The sequence below is a fragment of the Callithrix jacchus genome, chromosome 1 (genome assembly GCF_049354715.1).
Source record: "Callithrix jacchus isolate 240 chromosome 1, calJac240_pri, whole genome shotgun sequence".
NCBI lineage: Eukaryota > Metazoa > Chordata > Mammalia > Primates > Cebidae > Callithrix > Callithrix jacchus.
In genome coordinates, this window is record NC_133502.1 from 218497251 (window position 1) to 218521133 (window position 23883).

Below are 23883 nucleotides of genomic sequence, written 5' to 3' on the forward strand. Positions count from 1 at the left end.
CTAGCGCACAAGGGCCACGTGTGTGCCTCAAGATGACCAGGCAGATGCTGTCCTCAAGAGCAGAAGCTGGCCCCCACTGCTCACATGGCTGTCTACAGCACGAAGTATTTAGTAGCTGGACTCCCGGAGAGCAGTGATCTGTGCCCTAAGACAGTGAGTTACAGGAATATTTATGATTAGCCATATTTATAGAAGCATCCTGGAAGATGGAATTATGATGAGAAAGTGAAGATAATCTACATTCAGGAGCAGAAATGAGCACTTGGATCCGTTATTAACCTGAGATACATGGTGCAGCAGCGGGAGTAGTGATGGTCAGTCATGGAGGGTAACTCGCAAACTTGTCCCAGGGAGGACAGTGATTTCGTTTCTGATAAAATAAAGTTTAAGATAGAAGAGGAGGATGATGATGGAATTCCTCCCGACGGTTTGGAAAGAATGGACTGTAAACGCGAGCAGGGCACGAAGCAGACTGACGGCAGTGGGGAGCGCATGGGCCTGGACGGGCCGGGCTGTGGCTGCAAGCCCCTGGGGAAGTGCTTGTCTGCAGAGAGCGAGGACGACTATGGCGCCCTGTTCTCCCAGTACAGCAGCACCCTCTACGACGTGGCCATGGAGGCCGTGACCCAGAGCCTGCTTTCCAGCCGGAACATGAGCTCCAGGAAGAAGTCTCCGGCCTGGAAGCATTTTTTTATCTCTCCCCGAGACAGCACTAAAGCAATCTGCATGTACTGTGTGAAGGAGTTCAGCAGAGGCAAAAACGAGAAAGACCTGAGCACCAGTTGTCTCATGAGGCACGTGAGGCGCGCACACCCGACCGTGCTCATTCAGGAAAACGGCAGCATGTCCGCCGTGTCCTCCTTCCCCTCTCCCTCGCTCCTGCTTCCCCCGCAGCCTGCGGATGCCGGCGACCTCAGCACCATCCTCTCACCCCTCAAGCTTGTTCAGAAAGTGGCATCTAAGATCCCGTCCCCCGACCGAACCACAGAGGAGTCTGTGTCTGTAGTTTCTTCTGAAGAAATCTCCTCCGACGTGTCCATTTCGGAGAAGTGCAGCAGAGAAGAAGCACTGCTGGGGTCCTCTCCTCATCTCCCTGCGCTCCATTACGATGAACCTGCAGAGAATGCATCAGAGAAGAGCCTTCCACTTCCGAAGAGCACATCGGGGTCTAGGAGAAGGTCGGCTGTCTGGAAGCACTTCTACCTGTCACCACTGGACAGCTCCAAAGCCGTCTGCATCCACTGCATGAATGAGTTCAGCCGGGGGAAGAACGGGAAGGACCTGGGCACCAGCTGCCTCATCAGGCACATGTGGAGGGCGCACCGAGCCATCGTGCTACAGGAGAACGGGGGTGCGGGCATCCCGCCGCTGTACTCCACCCCTCCCACCCTGCTGCCTGCCCTGCTGCCACCCGAGGGGGACCTCAGCTCTGTGTCCTCGTCTCCTGTCAAGCTGGTCAGAGAGTCCCCTTCGGCCTCCTCCTCCCCTGATAGGCTGGCTGAGGACCTGCAGTCTCACTTGAACCCTGGAGATACGCTGATGGAAGATGCAGCGGCATTCTCGTCCTCCGACGACGTGGGGGAGGCCTCAGTGTCCTCTCCCGAGAAGCAGCAGGCTGACGGGTTGAGTCCTAGATTGTTTGAATCAGGTGCCATCTTCCAGCAGAATAAAAAGGTCATGAAGAGGCTGAAGTCAGAAGTCTGGCATCACTTCTCCCTGGCCCCCACGGACAGCCTCAAGGCTGTGTGTCGGTACTGCAGCTGCGTCATCAGCCGGGGGAAGAAGGGCGACGTGGGCACCAGCTGCCTGATGAGGCATCTCTACAGGCGCCATCCGGAAGTTGTTGGGAGTCAGAAGGGCTTTCTAGGTGTGAGTCTGGCAAATTCTCCATATGCCACGTTGGCTTCTGCAGAAAGTTCTTCTTCCAGATTGACTGACTTGCCGACAATGGTCCCAAAAAGCAATCAAGTCCTGTTTCCTGCTAACGGCAAGAAGACCTCAAAGCTGTGGAATCATTTTTCTATTTGCTCCGCTGACTCCACAAAAGTCGTGTGCTTGCACTGTGGCCGGACCATCAGCCGGGGGAAGAAGCCGACCAACCTGGGTACCAGCTGTCTCCTGAGACACTTACAGCGTTTCCATAGCAACGTCCTGAAAGCCGACGCCTCAGAGACGGCTCGGGCCCCCTCTCCGGACATCCGGGTGCCGCTGGGCACAGAACTGTCAGGTGCTTCCTCCTCTGATTACACCAATGAGAAGTTTTATGATTCTCACCCAGTTGCCAAAAAAATCACCAGTCTCATAGCTGAAATGATTGCACTGGACCTCCAGCCGTATTCTTTTGTAGACAATGTTGGCTTTAACAGGCTGCTCCAATACTTGAAACCTCAGTACTCCCTCCCCTCCCCTTCCTACTTCTCCAGGACAGCTATCCCAGGGATGTATGACAATGTGAGACAGATCATCATGTCCCACCTGAAGGAAGCTGAGAGTGGCGTGATCCACTTCACGTCTGGAATATGGATGAGCAACCAGACCCGGGAGTACCTGACCCTCACGGCCCACTGGGTCTCCTTCGAGTCGTCGGTCCGGCCGCGCTGTGAGGACCACCACTGCTCGGCGCTGCTGGACGTGTCCCAGGTGGACTGTGACTACAGTGGCAGCAGCATCCAGAAGCAGCTGGAGTGCTGGTGGGAAGCCTGGGTGACCTCCACTGGCCTTCAGGTGGGCATCACCGTCACCGACAACCCCAGCATCGGGAAGACGCTGAGCGAGGGGGAGCACTCGAGCGTGCAGTGCTTCAGCCACACGGTGAACCTCATCGTCAGCGAGGCCATCAAGAGCCAGAGGATGGTGCAGAACCTGCTGAGTATCGCCCGCAAGATCTGCGAGCGGGTGCACCGGTCGCCCAAAGCGAAGGAGAAGCTGGCAGAGCTGCAGAGGCAGTACGCACTGCCGCAGCACCACCTCCTCCAGGACGTCCCGTCCAAGTGGAGCACATCCTTCCACATGCTGGAGCGGCTCATTGAGCAGAAAAGGGCCGTTAACGAGATGTCTGTGGAGTGCAACTTCCGAGAGCTGATCAGCTGCGACCAGTGGGAGGTCATGCAGTCCGTGTGCCGTGCGCTGAAGCCCTTCGAGGCTGCCAGCAGGGAGATGAGCACGCAGATGTCCACCCTCAGCCAGGTCATCCCCATGGTGCACATCCTCAACCGGAAGGTGGAGATGCTCTTCCAGGAGACCATGGGCATTGACACCATGCTGCGCGCTCTTAAGGAGGCCATGGTGAGCCGCCTGTCCGCTACCCTCCACGACCCGCGGTACGTCTTCGCCACGCTGCTGGACCCTCGCTACAAGGCCTCCCTGTTCACGGAGGAGGAGGTGGAGCAGTACAAGCAGGATCTAATCAGGGAACTTGAACTCATGAATTCTACCTCAGAGGACGCGGCTGCCTCCCACGGGTGTGATGCTGGCTCCCCGTCGCAAGACTCTGCCGCAGAGGAGAACCTGTGGTCACTGGTGGCCAAGGTAAAGAGAGACCCGAGAGGAACGCTGCCTGAAGACATGGTGCTCGCGTATCTGGAGGAGGAAGTGCTTGAACACAGCTGTGACCCGCTCACCTACTGGAACCTGAAGAAGGCGTCCTGGCCAGGGCTGTCCTCGCTGGCCGTCAGATTCCTGGGCTGCCCCCCAAGCATTGTCCCTTCGGAAAAGCTGTTCAGCACGCCCACGGAGCACGGTAGCCTTGGCCAATCCAGGCTCATGATGGAACATTTTGAAAAACTTATCTTTTTAAAAGTGAATCTCCCCTTAATATACTTTCAGTATTGAAACCCACGACGGCACCTCCAGGCCAGAGGCGTGGCTGCCCCAGCATGAGCAGCCTGCACCGGGGCTGCTGATCGCTCTGCCCAGGCCCTCTCAGGACCACCCTCCAGCTCACCAGTGTCTCCACGTGCCTTACCCCTCCTCCTTCAGGCCAGGTTTCGTGGTGTGTTTTTTAAGACATCCACTAGAAATAGGTTGTCCTGTCAACTATGAAACATGACGACTAGATTTTAATTCATAACTGTAAAGTTTTTTAAAGTTTTGGGTTAGTAATTTGTTTTACTAGAATGACAAGATGTAAACAGTTTTATCCTGTAGGCTTTTTACTCAATTGTGTACAAACCACAAATCAGGTACTGTATTTTAGTTAAGCATTGCTTTAATTGCGGCAGAATAGCTTTTGTGGCTATGAAAATCTGTAAATAGGAGGTGGAGGTCAAGCCATCCTGACTGAGCAGTTTCTAACTGCAGGTTCTAAAGTATATCGCGGAGTACAGATAATATTCTGGAAGGTAACTGTTTACTCTACGACAGAGACGTGGCATTTGGAAACGGAACTTAGATGTTTCATGGAGTTTATTTTGAGAACGTTCCCGTTTCAAGTTTCTGCATTCAGGCTTTACATGGTCATTTAACTCAGAGATACCCCGACTGTCTCTCATCAGCTCCTCTGAAACGTGATCCGTCTGTAACTGTGCTCATCACCTCACCAGTGCGTTCAATGACACGCTGACGGCAGGTGTCCCTGCTGAGACCCCCACGCCTCTGCTTCAGCATCTCCACGCTCTGAAGTTGTCTTTCAAAATGTGTGCACTGACCCCTTGTTTGATGAAATTTGTGTAAAATTTTTTTAGAAGAGATGGCTTATTAACAGGGAAGAAGCTTGTTATGTTACAGTTGTAAGAATAGCCTTAGGTGTTAGATTTTTTTTTTTTTTTTAATGATAGGGAAGATTCAGCCATCGCTGGGATATTTTAGAATCCCAAGGACATCAGAATGAAGTATCAGTTATCAGATTCTTTTAACAATTATGTCTTCAGAGGAAAAAGATTCATTTTCTCGTTTTAAGCCAGTTAAATGCTCTGGGTTAGACAAATCACTCGTTTGCCTACAGCCTTTTAGTAAAGTTGTTTTGCTGAAATACTGTACCTCCGCTTAATCTCAATTTGCATCCACTATGTTTTAGTGTATTTATAAATGGTGAACTCAGTTTCTGAAATTAAACTTTTTATTTGCAATTTTCTATTGCTGGCAGACACTGGCTTTTTATTTTTAGGCTAATAAAACAGGCATATTCTTTGTGGCCCATACTTGTGCAGCATTTGAAATTCCACCTTAACCCCAGACAGGTCTTGGGGGAAGTGGAGGTGTGATTGTTACAACAGCAGTTCCAAGCGTGGTAATGGCAGTGACTTTCCAGGTCTCGTGTTGAGGTGATGGCAGAATGCAGGAGCTGGTGGCCAGCCCCGAGGGTTGTCTTGGCTGCAGCAGGCTTCTGCACGTCCTTCCTGATGCCCTCTCACCCGTCTGCTGTGCACTTCTTACTGTGAGTGCCCAGGAGTGCTGACTGGGGACAGTGCCTGTGAGGCTGCAGAGGAACTGGGGTCCATGGCCCAGCCATCTCGCCCTCGCCAGCAGCCCTGGCCAGTGCCCTCCTGGGATAGAAGGGGTTGTGCCCAGAATAGGAGGCAGCCACAGTTCTTGTTCAGGTGTGCCCACAGCTGGCTTGCAGTCCTGTATTTCTTAAGATTGTATTTGGGGTGGTAATATCCTTAGAATTTTGGGATATTGAGCTTCATGGATTTTCTCTGTAAAACAAGCCAGCACAGCTAACTGTAGCAGAATCACATCCACTCAGTCATTCAACTGAGAGGAAGTGCCCTCCTTTCTGCAGGGCCTGGGCTGGTTCCTGGGGCGCAGCAGAGATTTCCGTGGACAGTCTCTGGTCTCTCAGAGCAGATTGTCTACTCCAGGATTGGCAGGCTGCGGCCATGGGCCGGTCTGGCCCTCTGCCTGTTTTTCTAAGTGAAATTTTCTTGGAATAGTCACAGCCGTTTTTTTGTTTTGTTTTGTTTTTTTTGAGATGGAGTTTCGCGCTTGTTACCCAGGCTGGAGTGCAATGGCGTGATCTCGGCTCACGGCAACCTCCGCCTCCTGGGTTCAGGCAATTCTCCTGCCTCAGCCTCCTGAGTAGCTGGGATTACAGGCACGCGCCACCATGCCCAGCTAATTTTTTGTATTTTTAGTAGAGACGGAGTTTCACCATGTTGACCAGGATGGTCTTGATCTCTTGACCTCAAGATCCACCCGCCTTGGCCTCCCAAAGTGCTGGGATTACAGGCGTGAGCCACCGCGCCTGGCCACACAGCCGTTAACATGTTGTCTTGGCTACTTTCAGGCTGTGACAGGAGAACCAAGTAGTGTGACAGAGACCACAGGCCCACTGAAAGGGCCAAACAGGGCTGAAAATACGGTGTGGCGCTTTCCAGAACAGCAAGTTTGCTGGTCCTCGAGCTGGCGGCCTTTATGTTTGTTGTAACCTTCAGCCTCATGCTGCTGTATTTTTAGTTGAAGTGTCTGAGTCACTGTATAAAAGGGGACTGCAGAGAAAATGAGGGCTGCTGTACTCAACAGAAAACATGGCCCCTCTTGAGTGACACTAGGAGAGTCGTACATTCCGCTCATTCGGCTGGTGGACGTTTGTTGAGATGGTCGGACCGTGCCCTCCAGTTGCTGACAGTCCTGCAGGAAGATGGACAAGAGGCCCTGCGCTGACAGTCACATGACCTCACTGTACTTGAATGAGGGGACTGTGGGTGCAACTAGAAACTGTGTTTATTCTTCTTAGCCATTCCCCCTTGCCTCTCCATTCAAAGCCCTAGCTGCTGTTTCCTGCCTGGAAATTATGTTTTAGGCAGGTTCCTTAACTTTCTCAGGTCTGTCTCAGATAAAAAGCCCTTTGTATGAGCCTCGGAACTGTCTCTTCAGTGAATGAAATTACCGGTCATTACATGAAGGGACTTTTAAAAGTGTGTGGAAATATTGAAGTAAAAGATAAAAACAAAAAATAAAAACTTTATTTCTTGGCTGGGCACAGTGGCTCATGTTTGTAATCCCAGCACTTTGGGAGACTGAGGTGGGAGGACTGCTTGAGGCCAGGAGTTCAGGAAATTACCCAGGTGTGGTGGTGCATGCCTGTAGTCCCTGCTACTTGGGAAGCAGAGGCAGGAAGATCACCTGAGCCCAGGAGTTGGAGGTCACAGTGAGCTATGATCACACCACTGCACTCCAGCCTGGCAACAGAGCAAGATCCTGTCTCTTAAAACCACTACCACCGCCACCAGCACCAACAGACGTTTGTAGTTCTCAGTGTAAGCTCCATCAAGGTCAAGATACTTTTGTAAGCTGTGACACCAGCCATTTAGTCCATCCCTAAAGAACTGAGGGTGCTGGGAATTCAACCATGTCAGTGCAGCCTTTTTAACATTAACTGAAGAGAAAGATGAGTGCCTTTAAGGATTTTTTAAATGAGGAAGCAAGTCAGGAGTGAAATCAGACTGTAAGGTGGATGCCTAATGATTTCCCAACAAAACTACTGAAGAACTGCCATTATTTGATGAGAAGAATGAGCCAGGAGCACTGTCATCGTGGAGAGACACTGGTGGGGTGTTCCGGGTGTTTGGTGTTTTGTTTTGTTTTTTTGCTAAAGCTTTGACTAACTTTCTCAAAACACTCTCAATAAGATGTTATTGTTCTTTGGCCCTCCATAAAGTCAACAAGCAAAATGCATTCAGCATCCCAAGAATGCTCCTGTTGCCATGACCTTGGCTCTTGACTTGTCCACATCCGCCTTGGCCGGGCCACTCCCACCTCTTGGCAGCCATTGCTTTGGCTGTGGTTTGTCTTGAGGATGGTGCTGGTAAAGCCCTGTCCAATCTCCTGCTACAATTCAAGGAAATGCTTCGGGGTCTTGATGACACTTGTTTAAAAGTCCCATTGAAAGCCCTGCTCTTGTGTGCAGCTGATCTGGCACCAGTTTTGGCACCCGTCGAGTGGAAAGCTGGCTCAGCCTCAGTTTTGAACCCGTTGAGGTGTCTGTGGGCTTGGCTGGTTTTTTTTTTTTTTTTGTGCTGCTAATCATCAGCCCTCTTTAATCAAAGCATGAACAAGATGAACGTTTTCCTTGCAAACTGATGGAGATGCTGCCACTGTGGTCTTCATCTTCATCATCGTCCCTTCTTAAAACGAGGTGTTTACGTATACACTGCTGATTTCTTCAGGGCACTGTCCTCATACACTTCGTAAAGCATCAGCGATTTTCACCATTCTTTCACCCAAGGTTCACTGCAGATTTCATGCTTGCTTTCCCTTCAGTTTTAGCAGAATTCATGTTCTGGTAGGAGTTCTTTTCAAACTGATGTCTTATTGCCTCAAACCAGAGCTATTCAGACATGTTATAACAAGTTAGTATGAGTTTATTTTGGTGCGAAGAATTTTGAAATCCATGAACTTTTTGAAGACCACTCCTGCAATAATAAAACATGGAACTTCATTTAAAGCTAAAATTCCTTTCCCTTCCACTTCTATGAGGCAGCAACTGGTATTAAACCAAACCCTTCCCAAGAACTATCAAGGCCATATAAAATCTATTTCTAAAAAGCTTTTGAAGACATGAGTGAGCAATTAAGACAGCTAGGATTTGAGGACACAAAATCCCAGTGAGCTGAGCCTTGGATAAGGGTGAGTTCTGCATTCACAACATTTTTTCGTATTGTAGGTGTCAATACAACATTTGCTGGTGTCCTGCTCTAAGACCTGAAAGAAGGTGGCATCCAGAGCCCACGTGGTGTCACTGGGCTGGGAGACCAGCAGCAACACAGAAGCTGTTGTGTTGGCCAGGACGCCGGCGCCTCGGAGAAGGGTGTGAGTTCCCTGCATGACACTGGAGCCTCGGAAAAGGGTGGGAGTTCCCTGCAGGACGCTGGTGTCTCAGAGAAGGGTGGGAGTTCCCTGCAGGACGCCGGCGCCTCGGAGAGGGGTGTGAGTTCCCTGCACGACGCCGGCGCCTCGGAGAAGGGTGGGAGTTCCCTGCAGGACACCGGAGCCTCGGAGAAGGGTGGGAGTTCCGTGCAGGACGCTGGAGCCTCGGAGAAGGGTGCGAGTTCCCTGCAGGATGCCGGAGCCTCAGAGAAGGGTGCGAGTTCCCTGCAGGACGCTGGAGCCTCGGAGAAGGGTGGGAGTTCCCTGCAGGATGCCGGTGCCTCGGAGAAGGGTGGGAGTTCCCTGCAGGACGCCGGAGCCTCAGAGAACTGTGAGCGCAGCTTACCCTGCAGCAGGTATCCATTCCTGGTGGCTGCTTGTGCTCAAGGCAGGAGGCTTAGAAACCCAAAGATAGGCCAGGCGTGGTGGCTCAGCCTGTAATCCAAGCACTTTGGAGGCCAAGGTGGGCGGATCACCTGAGGTCGGAAGTTCAAGAGCAGCCTGACCAACATGGTGAAACCCCATCTTAAAAAAAACAACCCAAAGATAGCAGCAAAAGCCTGGAAAGCCGAGACATCCTTCGGCAAGAGAGACAAAACGTAGGAATTCAGTGCCTGCCATTGAGAAAACACTGAGGTTTCCAGTGAGACCCCTGAAGGGCAAACTGGAGAGGGCCCAGCCCTCACCAAGTCTGGACGTGGCTTGAGTCACCTCAGCCTTGGCTGCATCAGGTTGATCTGCCCTGTCTCACCTTTGTACCAGAGAACTAAATTTTCTTTCAGTGAAAAGATCAGAGCTCCTGTAACTTTACAGATAAAGTTTGACTCTCATAAAAATTGATGAGACACACTGAAAAAAAAGGACCAAATGACTAAAAGGAAAGAGGATAAGACAATAGAAATAGTCTCACACGTGATCCAAATACCGGGGTTTCAGACATGGACTTGATGATTTATACATTCAATAGGAATGAGAAGGTGGAAATGCCACCAGAGGGTAAATCTGTAAACATGCTGAAGCTGAAAAAAGCAATGAGGAGTGGAGTTCCCTGGACGTAGTTAATATTGCCTTAGACATAGAGATGAAAGGATGACTGAGTTGTGAGACAGGCCAGTAGAAGACATTAGATTTCACAGAGGTGAAAAGTGCCTGAGAGACACAGTGCAAGAGAAAGGTGCAGCACACAGCCAGCGGGAGTCCCAGAAGAGGGGAGCGAAGTGGTGGAGCGCTGTTTGGATGAGATCACAGCTGAAGGCCTTCCACAGCTGTTGGGATGTCACCCACAGGTGTCAGTATCTTTGAACCCCAAAGAGGATAAATTAGGAGTAACAAAAAACCTGCACCTAGGCACATCACGGCAGAGTGCTGAAACCCAAAGAGAAAGAGACACTTTGACCTTCAGAGGAGCAATAAAGCTGGCAGCTGACTCTCTAAACAAATAGTTGGAACAGTGGAGTGGCTTCTTTAAAATGCTGAAAGGAAATAATTACCAATCTAGATTTTTATACCCAATGAGAAGATTTTTCAAAAGTGAGGGTAAACTTAAGTTTTGGGGCAAAATAAAAAATTTTTTAAATGTGTCACCAGCCAACCAGGCCTAAAATATATCCTGGAGGGAATTCTCCAGGTGGACACTTGATGTGGGAAGGAAAGAGGAAGACTCCTGAAAGGAATGGAAACGGGAAAGCTAAATAAATAGTGGACTGCCTAAAACTATCTCTTAGGGTTTAAAATGCCGGTAGATTTATGATACATGGAGGGTAAGCACAAAAGGTGGGACGGAAATAAAGACTGCACTGTCCTGTATGGATTTATGGATTTAAAGGAGATTCTGAGCCAGGCCCAGTGGTTCACACTTATAATCCCAGCACTTTGGGAGGCTGAGGCAGGCAGGTCACCTGAGGTCAGGAGTTCAAGACCAGCCTGGCCAACATGATGAAACCCTGTCTCTACTAAAAAAATTAAAAACCAGGTGTGATGTGTGCCTGTGCTCCCAGCTACTCAGGAGGTTGAGGCATGAGAATCGCTTGAACCCAGGGGGCAGAGGTTGCAGTGAGCTGAGATGGTGCCGCTGCACTCCAGCCTGGGCAATGGAGCAAGACTTCATCTCTAAACAAATAAGTAGATTCTGACATCAGACATGTGATCTCTAGGGTAACCACTGAAAGCAATAAACATGTTCAGGAAATTGATAAAGAGGAAATTGGAGTAATAACTACTTTCACTGATCCTAAAGAAGAAAGAAAAAATAACCAGGTGGGACACACAGGAGACAGGCAAATGGTAGGTTTAAACCAAGAGTATCTGCAAGCATATTATCTGTAAGTGGAATGCATACTCTGATTCAGTGTGTGAGACTGGATACAGTGACAAACCCCAGCTGTGTTCATTCACAGGACTCACACATCAAGTCCAAGGACGCAGAGTGCATGCGAGGCCAGGAGCCAGAGCACCACCCGCACGTCTTCTAGGGCCGTTCACATCAAATGGCACGGCCTCAGGCAGGAGGACTCATCAGAGTGCAGGGACTTCTCAGTGACCAAATGGTCATCCCCATCTCAGGATGGGGTTTCGCCATGTTGGCCAGGCTGGCCTCAAACTCTTGGCCTCAAGTAATCTACCTGCCGTGGCCTCCCAAAATGATGGGATTGCAGGTGTGAGCCAGCGCACCCACCCCCGGCTGGATTTGCTGCCATGGCCAACACTGCCACTGCCACAGGCAAGTGTTCAGAGCTCTCACTACGATTGTCTGTCTCTCCTGTCAGTCCCAGTTCTTTCTGTTCCAACAGCATTTCAGAGCTGTGTTCTTTGCATTGTTCTTCATTGACCCAGTGGTCTTTGAACACTTCAAATGTATCATCCCATTCTGTCCTGGCCTGTAAGGTTTCTGCTGAGAAATCTGCTGTTAGTCTGATGGGGGTTTCTTTATATGTGACTAGCTGTTTTTTTATTCTTGCTAATTTTAGGATTCTGTGTCTGACTTTAGGCAGTTTGAATACAATGTGTCACGGAAGACCTTTTTGCATGTGTCTGTCTGGAGCTGTCAGGGCCTCCTGCAGCTGGATGTGTAAATATCCCGCTAAACTCAGGAAGTTTTCATTATTACTCTGTTAAACAGGTTTTCTAACGTTTCATTCTCTCTTTGCCTTCTGGGCCCCAACAATTCAAAACTCTGGACTCTTTAGGGTGTCCCATGTGTCACAAAGGTTTTGCTCATTGTTTCTTATTCTTTTTTTCATTATTTTTGTCTGACTGGGTTATTTCAAAAGACCCATCTTCAAGTTCTGCAGTTCTGCTTGATCTACTCGATTGCTTAAGTTTTCGATGTATTTTGTGTTTCCTGTTGCTCCACATCCTCACCAGCACCTGGTGTTACCCATTTTGGATTTTAGCTATCCTAACAGGTACGTAGTGGTGTCTCATTTTTGTTTTAATTTGCTATTCCCTAATAACCATTAACAAGTAGCATCTTTGTATATGCTCAATTGCCATCTGCGTATCTTCTTTGGTGAGGGGTGTGTTCAGTTTTCATTTTCAATCACATTGCTTCCTTGTTGTTTTAAGAGTCCTTTGTATATATTGGATACCTGTTCTTTCTTTTGTGAGACAGGGTCTCACTCTGTTGCCCAGCCTTGACCTCCTGGGCTCAAGCGATCCCTCCTGCCTCAGCTTCCCAAGTAGCTGGGACTACAGGCATGCACCACCATGCCTGAATAAATATTGTGTTGTTTTTGTAGAGATGGAGTATCACTAATATTGCTCAGGCTGATTTCTGAACTCCTAGACTCAAGCAATTCTCCTTCCTCAGCCTCCCAAAGTGCTGGGATTGCAGGCGTGAGCCACTGCACCTGACTCAGTTCTTTATTAGATATGCCTTTCACAAATATCAAATATTTTCTCCCAGTCTGTGGTTTGTTTTCTTATTCTCTTGAGCAAATTGATTTTTATTTATTTATTTTTTTTGAGATGAAGTTTTGCTCTTGTCGCCCAGGCTGGAGTGCAGTGGCATGATCTCGGCTCACTACAAACTCTGCTTCTTGGGTTCAAGTGATTCTCCTGCCTCAGCCTCCCAAGTAGCTGGGATTACAGGTGCCCACCACTATGCCCAGCTAACTTTTGCATATATATATATATATATATTTGAGATGGAGTCTTGCTCTGTTGCCCAGGCTGGAGTGCAGTGGTGTGATCTCGGCCCACTGCAACCTCCGCCTCCCCGGTTCGAGTGATTCTCCTGCCTCAGCCTCCTGAGTAGCTGGGACTACAGGTGCATGGCACCACACCCAGCTAACTTTTTGTATTTTTAGTAGAGACAAGGTTTCACCGTGTTAGCCAGGACGGTATCCATCTCCTGACCTTGTGATCCGCCCACCTTGGCCTCCCAAAATGCTGGCACTACAGGTGTGAACCAACGTGCCTGGCCATCGTTTTTGTATTTTTAGTAGAGACGAGGTTTTGCCATGTTGGCCAGGCTGGTTTTGAACTCCTGACCTCAGGTGATCCACCTACATTGGCCTCCCAAAGTGCTGGGATTACAGGCGTGAGCCATCATGCCTGGCTGAGTGAATTTTTTGAGAAAAGTGCAAAGGCAATTCAGTGGTGAAAAAACAATCTTTTATTTATTTCTTAAGAGACAAGGTCTCTCTCTGTCACCCAGGCTGGAGTGCAGTGGTGCAATCCCAGCTCACTGCAGCCTCAACTGCCTGGGCTCAAGGGATCCTCCTGCCTCAGCCTCCCTAGTAGCTGGGATTATAGGCATGCACCACTGAGGATAACATTTTCAACAAAATGGTGTCAGAACAATTGGATATTCATAGGCAAAAAAAAAAAGTTGACCCATACCTCAAAACATATTAAAAAATTAACCCTAGCTGGGCACAGTGGCTCACACCTGTAATCCCAGCACTTTGGAAGACCAAGATTTGAGCTCAGGAGTTCACAACCAGCCTGGGCAACACAGTGAGACTCCATTTCTACAAAAAATACAAAAAAAAAAATAACCTATGAAAAGACATTCAACTTTACTCATAAGAAAAATGATCAAAACTACACTGAACCACCACTCACCCTGTGGGACTGCAAAATGGTACCACCCTGTGGAGGGAACGTCTCAATACCCCACACAACCCAGGTGCAGTCACCCCTGCAGCCCAGTGCTGCCTACCTCTGAATTCACCCTGAAGACTTGCCTCAAACAAATGAAAATACAAAGGGACTCCGTCATGCATGGCAGCACTATTTGAATTTACAAAATATTGGAAACAAGCAAACTGTCCACACAGAGGAGAGTAGCTCAAGAAGTGACACCACAATTTCCAGGAGCGACTGTTACGTGAACAAACCAGTGTGTGGCTGGGAGCTCACGCCTATCATCCCAGCACTTGAGGAGGCCAAGGCAGAAGGACTGCCTGAAGCCTGGTGTTCAAGACCATCCTGGGCAACACAGCGAGACCCCATCTCTACAAAAGAAACTTTTAAACAATGTGCTGAGCTTGGTAGTAGTCCCAGCTACTTGGGAGGCTCAGGATGGCTTGGGCACAGGAGATGGAGGCTGTAGTGAGCTAGGATTGCACAATTGTACTCCAGCTTGGCTTACAGAGCAAGACCCTATCTCTAAAACCAAACGAAAAAGCCAAGTGCAAAGGAGCATGTAAAGAAAGCTACGTCCAAGAAAAAAGGGAACACATGTATATACAATTATCTTTACAAAATTAAACACACGTGAGATCGATCACAAGACAATTATGCTCATTACCAAAAAGCGGGGAGGAGGTATTGGAGGGAGTGGCTCCCAGCACCTGCCCTTAGGAGTTTTGACATCTAGAAGCACTGTCATGCTCTACAAACCCAACAGGATGGGACGTGGGGTGGGGGGCAAAGATTGAAAGCCAGCAGGAAGGGCGAACCCAGCTCTATTTCCAACGAAGGCACCACCACACTGCCGGTGGAGAAACCAATCCAAGGAACTCATCAGCGCAGCACGCAACGGCACCCGCGGTTGTGGGCAGGGAGTGAACTTCGCCCAAATCCCAACCTCTTGATGGCAGGTTTGTTTTTGCAATCCTGTGCCAAAGCAGCACTGGAACTCCCCAGCAGATATGTATGAGGACACTGCTGTTGATGGGGGTCACGGTCCTCAGGGTGGAGATGGGGGAGGGGGGATGGAGGGGCAGGATTGCAGGGAGAATCCTGCAAGGCGAGATGGAATCCGAGATGCGGGCACAGCTGTGCTGTTTCAGATCTGTACACACATATTACATATGTGTGTGTGTCTGCATGTCGGCACACCCCTGTCCTCCCCAGCCTGTCCATAGAAAGGGCCTAAAGCCCAGGCACCCAGTGGCATTGAGCACACCTGCATTGAGATCCCGGTCTCTAATGCATTCCCTACCAAAGGGGACCAAGCTCCGCAGAGCAATGGCCGAGGCCAGAGGCTCAAGAGGACACCCTGCCATGCCTGGTCATGAGGAGGTGCTTGAAGGCGAGGGCACAGCGCATAGCGTACCGGCGGAGCATGGCAGGGCTCCCACCAGCAAACCTCTGAACACCAGAATCATTAAAGACAGGAGCGACTCACAGACCAGTAGAGTGGGGAAGCAATCCACATGTGCCCAGCGACATGAGTGCAGATAACCAGTAAATCCCTGAGACACACGGGTGAATGACAGGGGAGGAGGGGCCCTGTCTGCGGGATTCAGGGGCCGGGAAGCCTGCTCTCCAGCCTCACCATCTGGCCTCTGTTGAGTCAGAAAATGTCTGCACGGGTGTTCGCCAGATGCAGTGGGGAAAACAGGAGGCACCAGGTGGAGAGGCAGTGCCAGGGCACCTGGGCCAACAGTCACACACTCTCAAAAAGCTCAGGAAGAAAGTGTCCTTATGCACACATGTGTGCATGGTGTGTAGTACGTGTGTGGTGTGTGCATGTGTGTATATGTGCATGGTGTGTGGTGTGTACAAGTGTGTATTTGCATGGTGTGTGCACACATGGCATGTGTGGTATGTATGCATGTGTGGTGTGTGCACGTGAGCATGTGTGCATGTGTGTGCAGCAGCACCCAGTCCCGTTTCCAGTGCCCAGCAGCATCACACGCACTTTGGTGCATTACACATGCATGGTCAGTGAAGTTGACAGCACCAAACTGTCCCTTGACCATGCACCTGGAATAATAACGTGTGATAAGCTATCACACGGAAACAGTAAAGTCTCCATTCTCATCCTTTTCTGTAATCTTGAGGTTCCAATCAACATTTTATTGCTTTATTCTTTTTATCTCATTCCTTTTTGAACGTGTTTATCTCCTAAAATTTCATCTGTGATGGAGATGGGATGCCTGTGAATACACCAGTTGCAGGGGCAGTGGTGGATGGGGGGCAGCCGAGGCCACCATGGTCTCCCGAGAGGGGGTGCTATCTTAGATGCTCCAAGAGACCCTCAGGCAGCAGGTGCAGGGTGCTGCCAAAATACAGATCCCCCTGGAAGGCCAGGACACATGTAGCCTCACAGGCAGGTGCCTGGGCTCCCAATTAGTCACAAATGGCACTTGGTCTGGATGCCAGACAACTGTGTCGCCCACCCTGCCCACCCACAGGAAGGCCTGAGCAGGCCACCATCACCCTGGGCAGTGGCTCCCGGGGTGCCAACAAGACCTGGGCCCCTCATTCTCTGGCGCTGCCAGCCCCAGGTGAGGCCGCAGAGGAGGCCCTGGCCCTGCTCTGGTGTCTGTCGGAGCCATGTGCACAGTGCTTCGATTTGCTTCTCTGAATTGTCACAACTGTGCGGAAACTGGCAGCGACAGCAGCTCCAGAAGGGCCTCTGGCTGCTGAGGGCTGCCCAGTGCCCCTCAGGATGGCTGGGGGAGCCTCTCCAGAAGCACCAGCTTTGTCTGCAGGTGGACGTTGAAGGGGGGCAGCTGGGTCAGGTTCAGACTCACACCTGTCGTGCCTGCAATACTGGCCAGGACCCGGTGCGTGTCCCCGTAGAGGGCCAGGAGGTCAGGGGCCGCCTCCATGAGGATGTGCGTGTATGCCAGCATGCCTGCCCCAGGCTGCAGGTCCTCCCTCTTGTCGTACCTGCAGGATGAGAGCCAGAGGTCCTGTCCAAGGTCCACATTGCCCTGCACCGCCCCGTCCCCCGACCCCTGGGTGCCAAGGGGCCCTCACGTGGCCTCCAGGAGGGTCGTGTCGTGTGTGGGTCCTACCTCCAGGCGCTGTTGACTTGGAGAAACCGAGACACACCTGTCTGGGCGGCTGCCACGTCAATGTGTAGAAGGACCTCTAGGAAAACCACGCCTGCTGTCAGATCCCATCCCCCTGGTCAGAGCCACAGCAGTCCCCAGCCAGAGCCCCAGCACCAACCTGTCTTGGGGGGCACCAGCTGGTGTAGCCTCTGCATCGCCACGCCACCCGGGTAGTTGAAATGGGAGACATACAGGGCAGTGGCCGAGTAGGCAGCATTCACCAGGAGATGTCCGATCACAAGCAGAGACCCCGCTTTGTACAGCCAAGACTTTTTATAGTTATTCAGCCTGAACAAAGAACAGTTACGCATCATAAGCAGAACAGGGCGGCAATACAATTAATCTAATGCTATCCACAAAACACATTAGGAGCATAACCTGCTGTTCAACTTCACCAAGTCAGAACAAGCAGAGTTTACCACCTGTGTGGTAACTCTGTGAAGTAACCTGTGGAAGTGGTTAAGATACGGCCTCAAGAATTGTCTGTGGAATTCTACCCAAGGTGCCAATTTAAAATTTAGAATAGATTAAAAAAAACTTTTTTTCTTGAGACGGAGTCTCACTGTGTTGCCCAGGCTGGAGTGCAGCAGCATGAGCTCGCCTACTGCAATTTCCTACTCCTCAGTTCAGGAAATTCTCCTGCCTCAGCCTCTTTACCACACCCAGCTAATTTTTGTATTTTTAGTAGAGATGGGATTTCACTATGTTGACCAGGCTGGTCTTGAACTCCTAACCTTGTGATCCACCCATCTCGGCCTCCCAAAGTGCTGGGATTACAGGCGTGAGCCACCATGCCCCACCTAAAAATATATTTTCAAACAATCCCAAGTGACTGTAGGTCAGAGTACCACCCGGCCAAGCCCACTCCGAGCAGGCCTGTGAGTGAGCTCTGTGCGACAGGGTGCCGCTGGTTCTCTCTAATGGACTGTGCTGACCTCAGGCTCCTACGGCAGAGTTAGCAGCTGGCGAACAGCATGTGGCCCACAAAGGTGAGACTCTTTACTAGCTACCAGAAAAGCTTGCCAACCCTGGTCTAAACGCCCCAGAACCCCTGATCAAGACTCTCTCTTCCAAACCCACCAGGCTCCTCGGAGCCTTCTCCACAGGCCCTGCCCTTTGCTGTGGTTTGGGTCTGTGTCTCCACCAAGTCTCATGTCCAACTGTGATCCCCAAAGCTGGAGGTGGACCCTGGTGGGAGGTAACTAGGTCACAGGGTAGATCCTTCGGGAATGGATTAGTGCCATCCCCTCGTGCTGTTCTCCCGGTAGTCAGTGGCACCTCCCTGTCCCTCTTCCTCCACTCTGGCCATATAAAATGTGCCTACTTCCCTTTCCCTCTCTGCCATGATGGGAAGTTTCCCCAAGCCTCTCCGGAAGCTGAGCAGAGGCCAGCACCACGCTTCCTGTACAGCCTGCAGAACCGTGAGCCAATGAAGCCTCTTCTTTACAAAGTACCCAGTCTCAGATGTTTCTTTATAGCACTGCGAGAGCACACTAGTACACCCTTGAACAAACTCTGGTGCGGTTCCTGAGCTTGAGGCTGCATCCAGGATGACCCCAGCCTCCTAAGTGCCTGCCTGCCCCAAAGAGCTCAGCACAGCCAGGGCGTTTCCCCCTCATTCCCGCCCAAACCTGGAGTGGACGGTCACTGCAGGAAGCTTGCAATCACACACCTTCCACCCCCCAGGACTATCTCAAGGCCCTGGGCCATGACGCCTAGAGAGACAGCCTGTTCTTGCTCCCAGGGTGGCCGGTGTGAGGACCTGACTTCGGAGGGGGTCTTACTCTACCCTGCACCCCCTCACAAAGATGCCCCAAGTTTGTCCTCCTCTGGATAAGGCTGACTGGCACCGTGGGGGGCCCTTGCATGGAGCAGCTCCTCACGCCCAGCACACCAAGCCTCAAAGACACTCCTGCGTTTGGTTTCAGCAGAACTGGGTCTGGTTCACACTGGACTTTCTTCCCTGCTAGAAAAGTCTGTCCAAATACAACCCATCTGCACCACCTTCCCTGCCTTTCCCACTCTCTTTTCCATGACTTGGGCTGGGGTCTGCTCCCCTTCAAGCCCAGAGCTGACCCCTGAGATGAGAGGAACGAAAGGCACAGAAAAGAGAGGCAGGTGCCCCAGAATCCCCCACCGAGGCACGACCACGGCAGCCAGAGGAGCCCCCAAAAGAGGCACAGCCATGGCTGCTGGAGGAGCCCTCCAGCCCAGGCATGGCCATAGCAGCCGGAGGAGCTCCCATAAAGGCACGGCCACGGCAGCCAGAGGAGCCCCCCAACCCAGGCATGGCCAATGGAGCTGGAGGAGCCCCCACAGAGGCACAGCCACAGCAGCAAGAGGAGCCCCCCCAACCCAGGCATGGCCATGGCAGCTGGAAGAGTCCCCAGGCCTGAGGGCAGTGGGAGCTGGGGGGGTTCCATCCTCTCCCCTGTAACAGGTGTCACGGGAAAGCACTTGACTGCTGCCTGGGATCAGGAACTTCCTCTCCAGCCAGGGTGGGCACCTCTCTGCACCTCAGGCCCCAACCCCCCTGGCCCTCCAGCCCTCCCACTCAGTGCCCAGCATGGCCTGAGCTGGCCTCCTGTTCCTATCAAGGCAGCGAGCTCTGAACCGGCACAGAGCTGGCCAGCCTCAGCCCTGGACCCTTCCCCAGCACCCACAGGACCTGGCAGTGATGGATGCTCCCGGCTCCCTGAAGCTCCTAACACTGCGTGGCAGCCATGCTGGGACCACCTCACCCTCAGCCCAGGCAATGTCCTCCCCATGCCCTTCCAGGCTCCCAGCTTCACCTCCATCACTGCTGCTGGTGGTCCCTTCCCATAGGAAGCCCCCTGCCCTCCACAGGACCCCAAACCTGGGCCACTCTGGGCCCTCTGCACTCAGCCATGGGCACCTCCCTGACCTCCCCTTCTTCAAGTCAGATAACCTGCCTTGACAAACGCCCTCAATCCCAAGGACCTGTCAGGACAGCCATGAACGCCCTTCCTCCACCTGAACTGTCGCCCTCAGAGCCTCCCAGGCCTGGCCGCCCCTGCCCTCTGCTGCTGCTACGTGTGAGTGTCCTTCCCCCATGACAGAGACTGGGACCACCAGTCACCAGATTAACCAAAGACAGAGACCACCCAGGCAGACCGTTCTGACAGCACATCACCAGGCTGGTCCCAGCCCACGCAGTCCTTAAGGCAGAGAGAGGACGGGGCCACTCTCTTCTGACAGAAGCAGCTAAACACGTCCTGTGTTTATCTCAAAAAACAGCCCCAGTGGCTCATACCTGTAATCCCAGCACTTGGAGAGGTGGAGGCAGCAGACGGCTTGACCCCCAGGAGCTGGGGGCTGCAGTGAGCCATGATTGTACTGCCGCACTCCAGCCTGGGCGACAGAGCAAGACCCCGTCTCAAAAATTAAACACACACACACACATACCCTCACTGTACGTCAGTGAACCTGTTTCCAACAAAACTATACAAGTGTACATCACAAAAAGCACTCACAGGTAGGAGCAGCCTCTGGCGGCAGTGATGTTGAGTGCGGGGAAGGTGTAGATGATGAAGCGCAGCTCCTTGTGCGGCAGGAGGGAGTACAGGGCCACAAAGCCGAAAGCCGCCACTGTCAACGGGTGCATCCTTCTGTCCATCAAGCCCATTGGGATGAAGAGCAGGCTGCAGCCCAGGCCGCGAGGCAGGGCTGAGTAGAAGTACCACAGCAGCGGGGAGGTCTGTGGGCTGGGTTAAGGAGGCCACACACCTGCCCACACACCTGTCCACACATGCGCCCATGGGCTGGGTGGCAGGGTCAAGGCAGAGAAGATGCCTGGAAGACAGTTGTGCTAAGGGATGCAGCCCAGGCACAGCAGGGGGCACAGACACAGCCCAGGCCACGGCTCGGGTGCACAGACACCACTCGGGCCCCAGGCCCTGGGCCCCTCCTAAGAGAAACAGCCCGGCCACGGCTCATGTGCACAGACACCACTTGGGTCTTGGGCCACCTCCTAAGAGACACAGCCCAGGCCACGGCTCGGGTGCACAGACACCACTCGGGCCCTGGGTCCCTCCGGGAAGGACCAAGGCAGCCAGGGCTGCGAGACGTTTGGTCTCTGCCCCGTTTCCTTCACTGGTAGAAACAGATGGTCACGGGTAACACACGTGTCAGGGATTCGTTATGGTGTTTCATCTACTTGTGTATGTTTGACATACTTCCTAAGAAAGTGCATTTTAAATGCAGATTGTCCAGGCCAGCACAGTGGCTCATGCCTGTAATCCCAGCACTTTGGGAGGCCAAGGTGGGCAGATCACCTAAGGTCAGGAGTTTGAGACCAGCCTGACCAACATGGTGAAACCCCATCTCTACTAAAAATACAAAAATTAGCTGGGTGTGGTAGTGGGTGCCTGTAATCCCAGCTACTCGTGAGGCTAAGGCAGGAGAATCACTTGAACCCAGGAGGTGGAGGTTGCAGTGAGCTGAGATCACACCATTGCACACCAGACTGGGTGACAGACTAAGACTTCATCTCAAAAAAAAAAAAAAAAAAAAAAAAACCAAAACAGATTTTCCGAGAAACTGGGACCTCACCCCCTACGGCCAGCATTTCCTAGGAGCAAGTGAGAGGGAGGGGCTCCGTCCTTACCCTGACGCTGGGCTGCACAGAAGGAAGAAGCTGCTGCTCCCACCACCCAGGGAATCTCAGGAGGTGTGGCTGTGTGTCCCATCCATCACCCCGCTGCACAGACACTGAAGGATACCCCCAAGGAGGTCCAGGAAGTGTGTCTGGGGTCCCACTCATCACCCCCCTGCATGAACACTGAAGGATACCCCCCAGTTGGAGCTTTTGTTCAGGACGGTGTTGTACCAAAGCACTTTTCCTTCTGGCCACATGAGCTGCCGCCAAAAATAAGAGTCCACGGCGACTGTCAGCCCTGATAAAATTAAACAGAGTTTCTCAGTCAAGAACACAACCATCAGTAAACGCCCTGCCACGGTGCAGCCACCATCACCACAGAAACTACAAGTTGCTTTCACATAAGAGAGGTTGGGCTGGGTGGGAAGACTGCCGGAGCCTAGGAGTTCAAGGTTGAAATAGGCTGTGATTATGCCGCTGCACTCCATCCTGGGTGACAGAGCAAGACTCTGTCTCTAAAGCAAAGAAAAAAGAAGAAAGACGCCCACTGTGTTGATGATGTCGCTGCCCTGAACCACCACCTTGGCCTGGTGCAGGGACAGCCGCCCTCCGCTCCTGTGGCCTCCCCTGGCCTTGGCCAAGGACAAGGGACAGACTAGTGAATAGGGGCTCCCAAGGCGCAGGGGGCTTACGACAGAGATGTTTTTATTTTTATTTTTTTGAGATGGAGTTTCACTCGTTACCCAGGCTGGAGTGCAATGGCGCGATCTCAGCTCACCGCAACCTCCGCCTCCTGGGTTCAGGCAATTCTCCTGCCTCAGCCTCCTGAGTAGCTGGGATTACAGGTATTTTTAGTATTTTTTGTATTTTTAGTAGAGACGGGGTTTCACCTTGTTGACCAGGATGGTCTCGATCTCTTGACCTCGTGATCCACCCGCCTCGGCCTCCCAAAGTGCTGGGATTATAGGCGTGAGCCACTGCATCTGGCCAGGACCGAGATGTTTTAACGCTACTAAAGTTAGGGTAATTTTATTCTATGGGGAAGAAAACCTCCCAAATTTCTCTGACCTTTGTAAAACAAGGCAGGACAAAATCCAGTTAGAAGCCTCCCACAGCAAGAGACTTACCTAAACAGAGGACCCCCGCTGGGATTGCGTGGCGAAGGGCTCTGACCACAGAAACCTTTCGGCTGCCCAAAGCCAGCAGCAGCAGGAGGCCCAGGAACAGGCACAGCTCTGCCCTGAACACGATGATGGCGAAGGCCGACAGCCAGATGAAGCGGGCCCACTCATGCCCCAGCCAGGCGGAGAGGGCCAGCAGGACTGCAAGACAGTACAAGAGGGTGCTCGTCAGACACGCCCCACCCCCACCCCTGCCCAGGAAACACCCAGGGAAGTGAAGGATGATTCCTTTTCTTATTACAAAAGCCACACAGACATCCCAGAAAACAAACTGCTCAGAGCCACACCCCCAAATGCTGTTGGCTACAAAGTGTATCCCAACCCAGCATGGAAAACAGCCCAGTTTCAGGTCACAGACCCAAGTCCCAAGGAACTCAGCAGGGAGTGACCATCACCAGGGAGGCACTGCCATAGGCTGCACAGCCCCCAACTTAGGAGAGCTCCCACCCAGCACCACGGGTGTGCAGGCCTGCCAGCAGCTACGTACCCACGGGCAGGACCAGCAGCTACGTACCCATGGGCAGGACCAGCACATTGGGCAGTGTCCGCGTGCAGTAGAACATCAGGTGGAACTGCAAGGCCGTCACCCAGCAGAACATGGTGGCCACCACCGCCCCAAACTGCCGTCTTACTTCCTTTTGTAATGTCCAGAGTCCAAAAATGACACCAAGTCCAAGCACTCCTCTAACTAAACAAAGACAGCGACAGCACGTGAGCCTGTGCAGAGCATCTGTGGATCCTTCTACGTGGATCTTTCTATGCTGCTACAATGCCAGGCGACAGCCAAGTCAGGCAAACCAACGTGAGGACATCATCTTTGTGTGGAAAACACGTCTGGCCTCAGGCCCCCTTCGCTCCTGTCAGAACTGTGATGCCCAAGCCTGGTGCCACAGGGGCTCTTGGGGGTCTGCCCTCTGAAGTGTCATTGGGGACACAGTGCCTGGGGGGTGCCATGAGCTGAGCCCTACACTAGACCAGAGATTCCCCCGGGGCTGATACCTCTAGCGGCAATGTTTGTGAGGGCCAGGCTCAGACCTTG

The 23883-nt window shown here is 52.0% G+C and overlaps 2 protein-coding genes across 8 annotated transcripts in view; one reads left to right on the forward strand and one right to left on the reverse strand.

The window, feature by feature from the left end:
* The window catches only part of ZBED4 (zinc finger BED-type containing 4), a 31688-nt gene extending 26617 nt beyond the window's left edge, over nt 1-5071 (forward strand). For all 4 annotated transcript variants that reach the window (XM_035273927.3, XM_054242750.2, XM_035273919.3 and 1 more), the window contains one exon: nt 1-5071. In XM_035273927.3, coding sequence (XP_035129818.3) covers nt 322-3831 — 3510 coding nt within the window. In that variant the 5' untranslated portion in view covers nt 1-321 and the 3' untranslated portion in view covers nt 3832-5071.
* The window catches only part of ALG12 (ALG12 alpha-1,6-mannosyltransferase), a 26824-nt gene continuing 7979 nt past the window's right edge, over nt 5039-23883 (reverse strand). Inside the window, exons 4-11 of one of the 4 annotated variants that reach the window (XM_035273945.3) lie at nt 23359-23532; nt 22791-22985; nt 21858-21961; nt 20540-20763; nt 17164-17333; nt 17007-17082; nt 16742-16878; nt 5039-8354 (exon numbers count right to left, since the gene is read on the reverse strand). In XM_035273945.3, coding sequence (XP_035129836.2) covers nt 8293-8354; nt 16742-16878; nt 17007-17082; nt 17164-17333; nt 20540-20763; nt 21858-21961; nt 22791-22985; nt 23359-23532 — 1142 coding nt within the window. In that variant the 3' untranslated portion in view covers nt 5039-8292. Of the gene's footprint in view, nt 8355-16026; nt 16879-16968; nt 17083-17163; nt 17334-20539; nt 20764-21857; nt 21962-22790; nt 22986-23358; nt 23533-23883 lie in introns of those variants that run through there. The other 3 variants (XM_054242753.2, XM_003732152.6, XM_054242755.2) reach the window with 3 other exon arrangements.